Source organism: Gorilla gorilla, chromosome 4, assembly GCF_029281585.2.
Source record: "Gorilla gorilla gorilla isolate KB3781 chromosome 4, NHGRI_mGorGor1-v2.1_pri, whole genome shotgun sequence".
Taxonomy (NCBI): domain Eukaryota; kingdom Metazoa; phylum Chordata; class Mammalia; order Primates; family Hominidae; genus Gorilla; species Gorilla gorilla.
The window spans coordinates 183,777,424-183,789,495 of NC_073228.2; the positions used below are offsets into that span (position 1 = coordinate 183,777,424).

Genomic DNA, 12,072 nt, shown 5'->3' on the forward strand with positions numbered 1-12,072 from the left:
CTTCATTAACCCTTTATTACAAGTCACGCTCTTATAGAAGTATATGTGGACTTACGTGAAAAAATCAAATGTATCCAAGAATAAAAAACACAGCACATAAAGTAGTATATGCATTCCAGTGTTCGCGCCAGAGACGGTGGGCGCCCAAGAAAAAGCTCTTCTAAAACGGCCTGACTGGGGCAGGCCGGGTGCGAACGGTTCCGGGCCTCAGGCACAGTGTGGGGGCCGCCTGCCTCCTCCGCGGCCCGGCGGGCGGGGGCAGCACCAGCTCCTAGGGCCTCCGGGCCAGCGGCGGACCCCAGGCCGGCCCAAGCCCGACGCCAGGCAGAACCCTTCAGGTGGGGCCGTATCTGGCCCTCCGGGGACGGCAGTGACGACACCCCCAGAAACGTGGGCTTCAGGGCTGGCCACAGGGTACCCTCAGAAGCCCGCAGCTTAGTCGGCCTTTTTCAGGAAGATCTGGAAGAGCCGGACCCAGGGTCAGCAGGGCCTCTGAGCTCCGCCAGGGTCTCCTTGGCTGCTCCCCGTGCCTGGCCTGGCCCTGCCCAGCCTCACCTCACTCAGAATCACCCACACAGGGGAGTCCGTCTGGATCGACAGGCGTAGTGCTTCCAGAGGGCCGAAGGCTGGGTCCACCTCTCCCTCTGCCACTCCCTTATAGAAGGAGCCTGGGGGAGGGCAGCGCTGAGAGGGTGTCCCCGAACCCCAGCCCACGCTCTCCCCCAAACCCTACCCACCGATCTGGAGGTAGCCGTCGGGGCTCCGAGGGTACCGGAGGGTGGCGGTGCGGCCCTCCTGCAGGGCCTCCTTGTCTGACTGAGGGTTCTGGGGGCAGAATCAAGGGCTGAAGCAGGTGGCCACAGGAGGCCCGGCTTCAGTGCACACCACACCTACGGAACTTACGTCGAAGGGCAGCACCTCCACAGATGTGTTGAAGAGCTTGTCCTCCGGGTGCTCGATGTTCCCACTGCGGAAGAAGAACCTGCAGCCAGGCAGGCCTGTGAGCTGCTGCAGGCGCAGCGTTCCAGCACAGCACCCAGGGCCCAGCAGAGAAAGGCCAGGCCTGCGCCAGGGGGTCCCCCCAGGCAGCTGTCAGGCTGTGCAAAGAGACCAGGGCCTTCCTCTGGGAGGATGGTGACAGGAAACATCCCTGAGCTCCTAGGGGCTGCCTGACTTAGTCCTCACAAGGTAGCTACCATTACGAGGCCCACTTCAGATGAGGAAACTGAAGAATGTGAGGATAATTTGCTGGTGAAGCCTACACCCTGGTGGCCACCCAGCCCCGCCCCCATCGCAGACCCACGGTGCTGGCACTGACCGCTCCAGTCTTAGAGGTTGGAAGAAGCGGAAGCGGATGAAGTCCCCCGCGGCAGGGGTGAAGGCCCAGAAGAAGTCCTCGCGCAGGTAGGCTTTCTCCAGGGTGAAGTGCTGGTATGTCTTCAGGCTCGTGCTCACCTCTGCTGGCGGGTTCACATGCTCCTTCCGCAGCGCCTGCTTTCCAAAGTCTTTGTCCTGCAGCAGAGGAGGGACAGCAGTGATGGCGTGGGCCCCGACCTTGATCCCGGCCTAGGGAGAGCGTGCAGTGCAGCCCACCTTCAGTTTCTGGATCTTGCCAGCCAGCGAGGAGTGAGTGCCCACGTGCTGGAAGAGGGACGGTTTGAAGCGGATCCGCAGGTTGGCCTTCTGCCGGTCACAGTGCTTCTGTGGAGGGTGGGCAACACCCCAGGGCTCGGCTTAGCCCTCCTTCCTCAACACAGCCTCTCCTGGGGGCTACCAGGGCCCTCCCACAGCTGACAGTGCTCTATGTGATCAGATACAAGGACAGGGACACAGTTTGGGGTGGAGGCTGCCTGCCCCTTGGCCCTGCCCCTGCCAGTCCCGCCAGCTCTTGCTCACCGCATCCTTCTCGGGGTTGCAGACTTTCACCCACAGAATATGGTCCAGGAGCCAGTCGATGGGCTTGTCCCGGTAGAACATGAGGATGAACTCTACAATCAGGCTCAGGTCCAGCGACTTGAACATCTTACCTGGTGGGGAGGGGCCTGAGTGGGCAGTGCTGCTCTGCCTACTTCCTTTCTCCCTGCAGTGGCCCCCGAGAGTCCCACAGCAAACCCAGGGGCAGGCTTCAGGCAGGTGTGGGCATAACGGGGCAGGGGGGCAGACAGGTGATGAGGGCAGACATGTCTGATGCACAGGCAATGGGAACAGGCCAGGTGGGGCTGTAGCACGCACACCAGGCAGGGCCCAACCTGGGCAAAGGCTCACAGTGGACACAGTGTGGGACTGGGAGAGAGGATGGCAGAGGCAGGTGGGACTGAAAGGCACTGTCAGGTAAGGGGAGGGGCACACCAATGAAGCCCAGCTGGGAGAACTCCAGGATCATCCAGTCCTCTGAAGGCTGCTGCAGTGCAAAGTTCTTCATGGTGCTCAGGTAGTTGGGCTTGGCCACGATGTCATCCTCCAGCTGCGGGGTGAGCAGAGAGGGGCTGGGGCTCAGGAAGGGCACCCAGATGGACCAGACCCATCGCAGGGCAGGGCGCCGCAGGGCAGGGCAGGGCAGGGCAACGCAAGGCTTGGGGCTGACCTGCACGTAGTAGATGCCTTTGGACTGCGCGTACATCATGAGGAAGCAGTAATCGAGGTTCTGTTTGGTCCTCCACCTGTGGGCCGGGGTGGGGCCTCAGGAGTTCAGACCCCTCCACCTCCATTGTGGCTCCGAAGAGAAGCCGCTGGGTGGGCAGCTTCTGTCCCCCCACCCCCATGCACGGGTCCTCCCATGGAGAATTCAGGGCACTGCAGGGAAACACCCTGGACTCAAACACCAGTAGATGGGTTCTCAGCACAGGTGGGCGGGTTGCTGAGGGTATGGGGGAGTAACTAGTACCTGACTCTCTCCTTGGGGTCCCCAAAAGACTCTCGGAGGCGGGAGAAGTCAGGGTAGAAGTGGGGGGAGGGTGAGATGACCTCCAGGAGCCCAGAATGGATCTCCGTGGGGAACCTGGGGGACGGGAAGGCCCAGTCCGTATGCAGCCTCCAGGGGCTGAGAGGGGCCGAGCCCACCAGACTGTGGCCCTTTCTTGAGGCTCACCCAGTGCCAGCCCCCCACCACCCCCTACACCCAGCCAACTGAGGTAGCAGAGCTCCAGAGGGGCTGGGCCACTTCTGCACACCCACCCCTCCCCCACCAGGTCCCTGCCTCCCCACGAGATAGGAAAGGCACTATCTCATGGGGAGGCAGGAACCTGCCAGCACAACACCCCGCACAGAGCTCTCCCGCCACCAGCTCTCTGGGGTCGCCAGTACTCACAAGGCCTTGATGTTCTCTGTCACTGCCGAAGTGTACTGTGAGTCAGTCTGTGGGGAGACCAAGCACCCTCCCTTAGCCCTGCTGCTGCCCCAAAAGGCCTGGAAGGGCTTGGAGAAGGGGCACAGGCTTCAGATGCCCCCCACGTGGAGGGAGTGAGTGTGCTGTGCTGAGGGCGGAGTAAGGGGGCCCCCAGAGACAGCCCTTTCCCTTTGGGACTCGCATGGCCAAGGACTGGGGGGTGGGGGGGGGGCGGTGGGTAGGGGTAGAGAGTGCCAGAAAGCCCTTTCTTTTCAACTTTCTATCTCGGAGCATTTGCGGATGAAACTAGCAACTGAACTTCCGACAGCTTTCTCCTCGGAATGGTTCCTGCTGTCAGTTCTGCACCGCGGGGGCTCCTCTGAATGTCCCCCAACCCCGCGTCCCGGCTCACTCGCCTCGGCGATCAGCACCACGATGACCGAGTCCTCCTTCTCCTGCGGGCTCAGCTCGGAGATGAGCGAGTGCAGAGTGTCAGTCAGGTACGAGTGCACCTCGCGCCGCACGCTCGGGATGCCCATCACCACCGACACTATGGGGGACGGAGGCCCGACGCTGGAAAGGGCGCGGGGGCCACCCGTCCCCCCACCCCGTGCTCCTCCCTGTCTGCGCCCATACCTCCGGTGCGGCCCTGGCCCACGCGCACCGCGGGCTGCAGACTGCTCTCCTTGGCCAGCAGGTGTGGCAGGTGATGGAAGACGGTGGGCAGGTGCAGCACGTGCCGGTGTGAGCCGTTCCACGGCTTCAATCGGGGGTCCTCTGGGTGGGTCGGGAAGGATCGGGACTGAGACCAGGGAACCTACAACCAGCCCGCCCCCGCCTTTTCCCCCTCCCGCCCCAGACCTCACCTGTTAGGCGGCCCCAGGTGCGATTGCCGTCTCCGTCTCGCAGCGCCTGCCTTTCTGACACAGCCCTCTTGATCTCATCCAGCACCAGGTTGAGCTCCTTGGAGCGCTTGAGGCTCTCCTGCTCAGCTGCGTGCAACCGATCGCGCAGCGCCAGGAACTCCCGCTGGTAAACGTCCACAACGTCGCCTGCAGGTGGTAGGCAAGCCGTCACGAGGGGGCAGTCTAGAGCCACCCTACGGGCCCCTCCAGTGTGCCAGCGCACACATCTGGGTGTCTACCTCTGCAATAGCTCATTTACATCTGTTCTTGTGCCTGCCACACGTGACATAGCTGGGGTCACTCTAAAATTACACTGACACTAATGCTCGTGGGGAGAAAAGCAGGGGAATTAGCCCTCTTCCAGTACTCTCCCCTACCGGGGGTTATTTTATCCTCTGAGGAGGCATCTGAAGTGGGAATACGATTTCCAGACCTAGGTAGGTGGATCCTAAGCAAGGGCTGGAACAGCCTCAGACCGAATCCGCTCCGTCCGTTGGCCTCCAAAGCCCACTCTAGCTTTTTGCAGCACACGCTCCTTCCAGGGGGTGGGCTACCCAAGGTCCTGGTGCTAGTTCTTCACTGTCCTTGTAGCGGTCGCTGGTTGCTCACCCTGCACTGGATTCTTAGCCTCACAATGGCCCCGGGGGGTGGCTGCTGCAGTTCCAGGAGCCCACCTCACTTCATTGCTCAGGTGAGCAAATGAGGTTGAGAAACCGGCCCTAGGGCTGCTCAAGGACAGTCAACAGCAGCGAGGGGACTAGCTCTGAACGCCCTGGTGCCTGTGTCTCTGGAGACCTGTGCTGAGCCTGGGGCACCCTGAGGGGTCCGCATGCCACCCCAGGGGACCCCTGTCAGAACCTACAGCTGGGCCCAGGCATGAGGGCTGTAGGTGGATGGGGCAGCACACAGGCGGGGCTGCCCGACAGTAGAGAGGCACCACCAGTCTGGCAGGGACCAGTGAGCAAGAATGAGATCAACAACCTCCTGGTGGCTCGGTGCCCACAGTCCACGCAGCAGGATGCTCCAGGCCTCTGCCAGGCGAGTCTCTGAAAACCTATGTGGCCTACAAGGCCTTCTGTTTCCAAGTCTCCAAGTTTAAGAAGCCTGACCGAACTCCCTCTACACTCAGGCAGCTCTTCCATTCCTTGATCCTTGGTGGCTTCACAGACCCCAGAGTTGCGTGGGATGGCCTCACCCCACCAGCAGCCCTGTGCATGATCAAGGTCATGATCAGGCAAAGTTCAGTCACCTCAGGGCACACCCCTTTCCGAAACGGGCAGGAGGTCGAAGTGCCAAGTGACCAGGGAAGAGGAAGGGGTGGACCTGGGCAAGAGAGAAAGGTTTAAGGAGCAGGGAGCCAGGTAGATCTTCCCTGAGGCATCTCTTACCCAAGAAGCCAGCCCCCACCCTCCACACCCTGCCTCTCTGGAGCTAAAGGCTGAGACAAAGCAGATCCTCTGGATAGCCCCTGGCGGGAGGGAAGGGGGCGTCAGATTACCGGCTCTGCCAGGCTCCACGCTGGGCTCAGGGGCTGGGTTACCCTGGAAACCTAACCCCTTGAATGCAGAGCTGGCTACCCCCAGGGCTCACCCATTGCTGGGTGACACCAGGTGTAGGCAGCGGTCGCCCACAGGGATGGGACTGGAGGTGCAGAGGCCTACAGAGCCATCAGGAATGGGTTCAGAGCCACCTGCACCTGCAGGTGCGCCTCCCTCCTGCCTAGATGCCAGTCCCCGCTTGCCTACTTACAGCCACTGCCCACCCCCACCCCCGAGCCCCACCCTGGCTTTCTCTGTCCCACACGACTGCCTCAGATGGACAGGCTGGGTGGGCAGTGGTGGGTGATGCTGCCTGAATCACCCTGGCAACAGCCTGCGCCTTACCCTGGCTTCCTTCCTAGGGGCCTCCCCTCTCCCCCGGGTCCTGTTTACCAGGAGATAAAGGGCCCCACGGGCTCCCGCCCACACCAACCCTGCTGTCATTTCCCTACGCACTGCAGGCCCTGGCCCTGGGCAGCCTCCCCCGCCTGCCAGCTCCTCCACCCGCCTTGCCCTCAGCTTCTCTGACTGTGGGTCCAACTCTGTGACTGCCTCCCCATGGGCCAGGCCCTATGCCAGGGCTCTGCCAAGCCATGCTGGCACCCTATAACCTTCGGGAGCTGGGGAGGCAGCTCAGGTGAGGAGAGGGACCAGCCTGGGAGTCCCTGCCACACCTTCTTGCCTCAGGACCACGTTGTTAAGAGCAGCAGCAATGAGGCCTGGAGGCTGTGTCACCCTCCCCTGGAGGCGAGTCATTAGGACACCCTGGGGCCCACAAACCACAGTTCCCCTTGCTTCCCTCTTGGTTGGGGAAAGATTAAAGAGCCAAGCTGGGGCACAACCTTTGTGCCCTGTACTCAGGGAAAAGGGACAGGCTCAGAGGAGCATAGGCAGATATGAGGCCCGTTAACGGTCTGCTGTCACCATGCATGTGTGTGGCAGGTGTCTGCCTCCTCTCCAGACCCTGCAACCTCCTAGGAGTCAAGGAGGGTGTCCATCATTGCTGAAGTCCAGGCCTGGGGAGGCGGACAGCCTGAAGGCTGGGAGCGCTGCATGGCTGAGACCCTGGGCTGCCCCCAAGGGTCTGCCTCCCTGGGCAGATCCTCAGCAGGTGCTTGACCGAGGGCCACAGTTTGAGCGCTGGCAGAGCTGCTTCACAGGCTAGATAGGAAATTGGGCCCCAAACCCTTCTCCAGGGTCCATTTTGCGTTGGTCTAAGAGGCCGTCCTGGGCTTGACCTTGGGTTGCCAGGATGATGCCCACACCTGCTGTCCTTCCTCTCTGGTTCCCTGCCCACCTCCTTCCTTCCCTGCAGATTCCACTTCCTGGGTCCTTCCCTCAAGTTCCTGGACCCCCGCTGGCTGCAAAGTGGAGGCCAGGTTCCAATCTGGCCTCAGACTGGCTACGTCTGGTTTCACCAGGGGTTTAAGACAGATTTTCTACATGTGACAACGAGTCACATGGGTCACATCTGGGTTCACATAAGAGCCCAGATTCCCAGCTTCTCTTGAGGCCTCCAAAGACCTGGTCCTACTGGGTCACCACAGAAACAGTGACAGCCCCTCGACAAGGCAGGCCTAAGTCACCCCATACTCATACCTCACAGGATCCTTAGGCTTCCATCCCCTAGGGGCTGGGCTCTTGAATCTAAGTGCTCCCCTTCTTTGCTCTCCTGTTCCCCAGGCCCTCAGAGAGCCAGCCTCCTGGATGCCCCCCAGACACAGTGGGTGCCATGGAGCCAGTGCCTCTCCCTCACTCTGCTGTCCTGGAGCCTGGCTCCCTGTGGTAAGCCAGGCTTGCAGAGGTGGCTCCTGACATCAATCCGCGGGTATGTGGCTGCTGTGGGAGGCACACACTGGCTCAGGACAAAGGGCAAGGGCTCACGGCTCTACCCACGACTCGAAGAGCATGCCCCAGCCCTTCAGATATGGCCCCACCTAGGCCTTCATGCCAGTGTGCTTTTATAGTCACCCGGCCAAGGACCCAGAATGTCCTTCCCCAGGTGACACACCCTACCTACAGAGAATTCTGCCCCAGCCATGCCTGCCCTTGATAATATACCCCGCCAGCACGGCCTCTGCCCAGCCATCCCTCCCGTGTCAGGCAGGCTCCCCGCAGAGTCCCTGGGTGATGCCTCTCTGGCCCTGGAGCCCCAAGGCCAGCCCAGGCCTCTGCCCTGACAGAACAAGTGCGGCAGGCGGGCGTGCTGGCAGAGCTCGGCGTGGGTAGATGGAGCTCGGAGGGTCCGGAAGGGTCCAGGTCCCCTCGCCCTCCTCCGCAGCCTCTCTGGGATGGCGCTCCGGGACAGGGAAACAGGGAAGCAGGTGGCGGGGAGGCCGAGGGGCAGCTGGACTCAGCCCGCTTAGGCCTCCAGCAGGCAGGCAGGCAGGAGGCCACTCTCCCGGAACCTCCAGGCCGGGGGAAGAGCGCCTCCGAGGGCTCAGGCCCTACTCGGCCCCACCATCGCCAAGACCGGCCAGCGGGGCGGCGGGGGGGGATCGGTCCGCACCCTCCGCCTGCAAGAGCGCTGGGCGGACGCGGAGGGCCCCCGGGAAGCTCGGGGTGCGGGGGACGGGCTGGGGCCGCACGGGAGCGCAGGGCAGCAGGGGCCGGGCTGGCTCAGGACGCCTCCCTCCCTCCCTCCCCCCTCCCACAGGCCGGATGCTGCCGAGGCGTTCGGGCGCCGAAGGGAGTCCCAGGACCGGGTGTCACGCCGGGGTCGCCCAGGCCGGCGCGGGGCAGCAGGCAGCAGGGTGGGGGGGTGCCTGACCGCCTAGCGGTGCCCCCGCGCCTGTGTCCCTCACGCCGCCCCAGCTCCTGCCCAGGTGGCTGTGGCTGGCGTTCCGGGACCTCTGTGACCTTGGGTCTCCGCCCCTCTCCGAGAACCCCACGGGTCCCCAGCTCAGCGTCGGGACAGCTGCGCCCGCGGAGTCCGGTCCGGAGCACCCACGGGCGCGGCCGGCGCTGGGCGGGCAGGCGCAGCCCGGGCCGGAGGAGAATGCGGCGGCTCCAGCAGCAAACAAGTGGGGGAGGGTGGGAGGGGCGTCCTCCGCGCCGCCCGGGCGGGGAAGGGGCGCCTGCGTCGGCTTCCGGCCGCCTTCCGCGGCCACCGCCGGGCCCGCTCCCGCCGCCGACGCCCAGGTGCGCCAGGTGCGGGCCGGGCGGGGGTCGCGCTCACCTTTCTGGCCGCTGAGTGCCGCGTACCAGGACAGCGAGAGGAAGGCGCACAGGCAGAAGAGCAGCAGCGTCAGGAAGGTGCCATTGCGAAGCCTCATCTCCTCGGGTGCGCGGCGGGCGCCCGCGGGGCCGAGGCTGCATGGCCCGGGGGACCGGGGCCGGGGCGCAGGGCTCGGAAGGCGGCGGCGGCAGGGGCCCCGGCCCCGGGGCGGGGAGGGGCGGGGGGCCCGGGGCCGGGCGGGGACCGGGCCAGGGAGCGCGCCGGCCGCCCCTCAGGGCGCAAGCTTTGTGCCCTGTACTCAGGGAAAAGGAACAGGCTCAGAAGGGCAGAGGCAGATATCAGGCTCACTGCAGATATCAGGGGCGCGGGACACTGGCGGCCTCGCCTCCGCGGCAGGGCCGGGCCGGGCCGGGCTGGGCTGGGCTGGGTGGCGAGAGCCGCGGCCCGGCCTGGATCTGGGGCCTGGATCTGGGGCCGCCGCGGAGTCGACGGCGCAGGGCGGGGCGGCCCGGATTTAAAGGGACCGCAGCACCGCCGTCGCCGGCGCCGCGAGGGGGCGGGGTGGAGGCCGGCGGCCGGGATCCCGACCGGTTCCCGCAGCCCCTCGTGGGCTCGTGCGAGTCGGCCTCAGGTAAGGCTGGAGTGGGAGTGCAGGTCGACCGCAGCCGGGGCGGGGGGCGGGCGGCGGGCGGTGGGGGCGGCGCTCCGGGACCCCGGTACCCTTCTCAGCAACATCTCCTCCGCGCGCGGACCCCGACCCCACTCGCACGTTCTCGGGGCTCTTTCCCGGGCGTGAGGGGCTCTGGGTGGCGCGGGGGACTGGGCGGTTGAAGCCGGGAGCGACCGCTGCCTTCGCTGCCGCCCAGGGCGCTTCCCCGCTCAGGAGCTTCCTCTGGGCCTCTGGACGGAGGCGCGCAGGGGCCCGGGAGGCGGGAACAATGGGCCTTTCTAGGCGGTATCAGGGCGGATGCTCGTGGATGCAGAGCAGTGACCAGCCCAGAACCGTACCGGCTTCCCGGGGGCCCGAGCGCACCGCTAACGGGAGCAACGGGCCCTGCCGCCGGTGGTGTAGGGGCCACCTCGCCCCGCCCAGCCCAGCCCGATATTGATGGGGGCCCACGCCTTCATTGTTTTTTTTGTTTGTTTTTTTTTTTTTTGAGACGGAGTCTCGCTCTGTTGCCCAGGCTGCAGTGCAGTGGTGCGATCTCGGCTCACTGCAACCTCCGCCTCCCGGGTTCAAGTGATTCTCCTGCCCCAGCCTCCCGAGTAGCTGGGACTACAGGCGGCCGCCACCACACCTGGCTAATTTTTGTATTTTCAGTAGACACAAGATTTCACCGTATTGGCCAGGCTGGTCTCGAACTCCTGACCTTGTGATCCGCCCGCCTCGGCCTCACAAAGTGCTGGGATTACAGGCGTGAGCCACCACGCACGGCCCATTCGCGTTCTAATTTCAGGCGTTCCTCAATCCTCTGTGGAACCAGGAAGGGCGCAAATTATAAAGGGACTGGCCCAGCGCCGCCTCTGGGCAGGCTTTGGGCAGCGCCTGGCCCGCTGCCGGCTTGGACCTCCCAGTCCTAGGGGCCCGGTTCCCGGTGGAGGCTGCAGGGATCTCTGCCCCGCCCGCCCGGGGGAGGCCCGAGGGGCTGGACTCAGACTGAGATTGAATGCGGCTTTGTCTTCCTAGTTCAGCCCCAGCCCACACCTGGGGCTGAGTGGAATCGGGAGCTTCGAGGGGTCTGGACAGAGAGATTGATGCCAAGAAGGGGGTGGCCGAGCCAGAGGTTGAAGTGGGCTGGATCCTGAGGCCCCCTGTTAAAGGACAGGGCTCCCCACTCAGTGCTCCTGGAACTTTCCGAACTAGAGACTGGGGCTTATAGGAGCCTTCTAGAGGAAACTGTCGTGTTTTCACAGGTGTCTTCTATTTGTGGCAAAGGATAATGGCTTTTCACTTAGAAAAGGGCCTTAGAAATTGTTAATGAGTTACTTAATGTTAAAACTTAGTCACCCAGAGGCCGGGCGCGGTGGCTCATGCCTGTAATCCCAGCACTTTGGGAGGCCGAGGCAGGCGAATCACGAGGTCAGGAGATCGAGACCATCCTGGCTAACACGGTGAAACCCCGTCTCTACTAAAAAATACAAAAAATTAGCCGGGTGTGGTGGCGGCTGCCTGTAGTCCCAGCTACTCGGGAGGCTGAGGCAGGAGAATGGCGTGAACCTGGGAGGCGGAGCTTGCAGTGAGCCGAGATCGCACCACTGCACTCCAGCCTGGGCGACAGAGCGAGACTCCGTCTCAAAAAAAAAAAAAAAAAAAAAAAAAGAGGTCCAGGAGAAACTCCCACACCTGCCTAAGCACTGGAAGAACTGGGTAGAGCCACAGAAGCTCCGCAGGGGGGAGGAGCATGCAGGGGGAGGGGCTATGCAGGGGGAGGAGCTTGGTCTCTTGTTCCGGGGTGGAACTTGGGATTCTATCTCGGAGGCGAGAAACCAGCTAGCGGGACTCTCTCTCGCTTTACTGAGAGTCCCTGTTTCCCTTTTTTTCCTTCTTGCCCAATAAATTCCATTTTTCTCACCCTTCAAAGTGTCTGCGAGATTAATCTCTCATGGCCGCTGCACAAGAACCTGGCTTTTAGCTGAACTAAGGAGAAAGTCCTACAACAGTTTGGCGTGCAACATGGGGCTTGAGAAAGGGTGAGTGAGATGCAAACCAAGAAATTTCTTTCCTCTCTAAGCCTATTTATCTTCGGACTTCTGAGGGAGAGGGGAGGGGAAACCGTGACCCCACCCCCTTGGTCTCCATGGCCTTTTCCTTACTTCTGGACGGATGGGCGAACGGCGGTTCTCTGTCACCCAGGCTGGAGTGCGGTGGCTCCATCTCGGCTCACTGCAAGCTCTGCTTTGCGGGTTCACACCATTCTCCTGCCTCAGCCTCCCGAGTAGCTGGGACTACAGGCACCCACCACCGCGCTTGGCTGATTTTTTGTATTTTTAGTAGAGACGGGGTTTCACCGTGTTAGCCAGGATGGTCTCGATCTCCTGACCTCGTGATCCTCCCGCCTTGGCCTCCCAAAGTGCTGGGATTACAGGCGTGAGCCACCGCGCCCGCCCCTCCATGAAGAAAGTTTT

The 12,072-nt window shown here is 63.1% G+C and overlaps 2 protein-coding genes across 3 annotated transcripts in view; one reads left to right on the top strand and one right to left on the bottom strand.

Annotated features, from left to right (window-relative positions):
* Positions 1–9,081, bottom strand: MGAT4B (alpha-1,3-mannosyl-glycoprotein 4-beta-N-acetylglucosaminyltransferase B). Its single transcript, XM_031011353.3, has 15 exons — positions 8,947–9,081; positions 4,192–4,377; positions 3,962–4,102; positions 3,742–3,875; positions 3,308–3,354; positions 2,885–2,998; positions 2,585–2,660; positions 2,350–2,464; positions 1,897–2,027; positions 1,594–1,701; positions 1,319–1,512; positions 904–982; positions 738–825; positions 556–668; positions 1–459 (listed from the first exon to the last, which is right to left on the bottom strand). The coding sequence occupies exons 1-15, from the start codon at positions 9,041–9,043 to the stop codon at positions 436–438; spliced, it is 1,647 nt and encodes a 548-aa protein (XP_030867213.2). The 5' UTR covers positions 9,044–9,081; the 3' UTR covers positions 1–435.
* The window catches only part of SQSTM1 (sequestosome 1), a 26,598-nt gene continuing 23,428 nt past the window's right edge, over positions 8,903–12,072 (top strand). Inside the window, exons 1-2 of one of the 2 annotated variants that reach the window (XM_031011354.3) lie at positions 8,903–9,051; positions 11,529–11,637. The gene's annotated coding sequence lies outside the window, so the exon portion shown is untranslated. Of the gene's footprint in view, positions 9,052–9,462; positions 9,578–11,528; positions 11,638–12,072 lie in introns of those variants that run through there. The other variant, XM_063705935.1, reaches the window with a different exon arrangement.

What these genes read in the sequence shown, in the direction of transcription:
- MGAT4B (XM_031011353.3), bottom strand. Translation starts at nt 9,043, where the DNA reads ATGAGGCTTCGCAATGGCACCTTCCTGACGCTGCTGCTCTTCTGCCTG. An exon ending in ACAGAGAACATCAAGGCCTT is followed by an intron (nt 2,999 to 3,307) that starts GTGAGTACTGGC and finishes CCCGTCCCCCAG; the next exon opens with GTTCCCCACGGAGATCCATT. An exon ending in CAACCTCTAAGACTGGAGCG is followed by an intron (nt 983 to 1,318) that starts GTCAGTGCCAGC and finishes GCCTGGCTGCAG; the next exon opens with GTTCTTCTTCCGCAGTGGGA.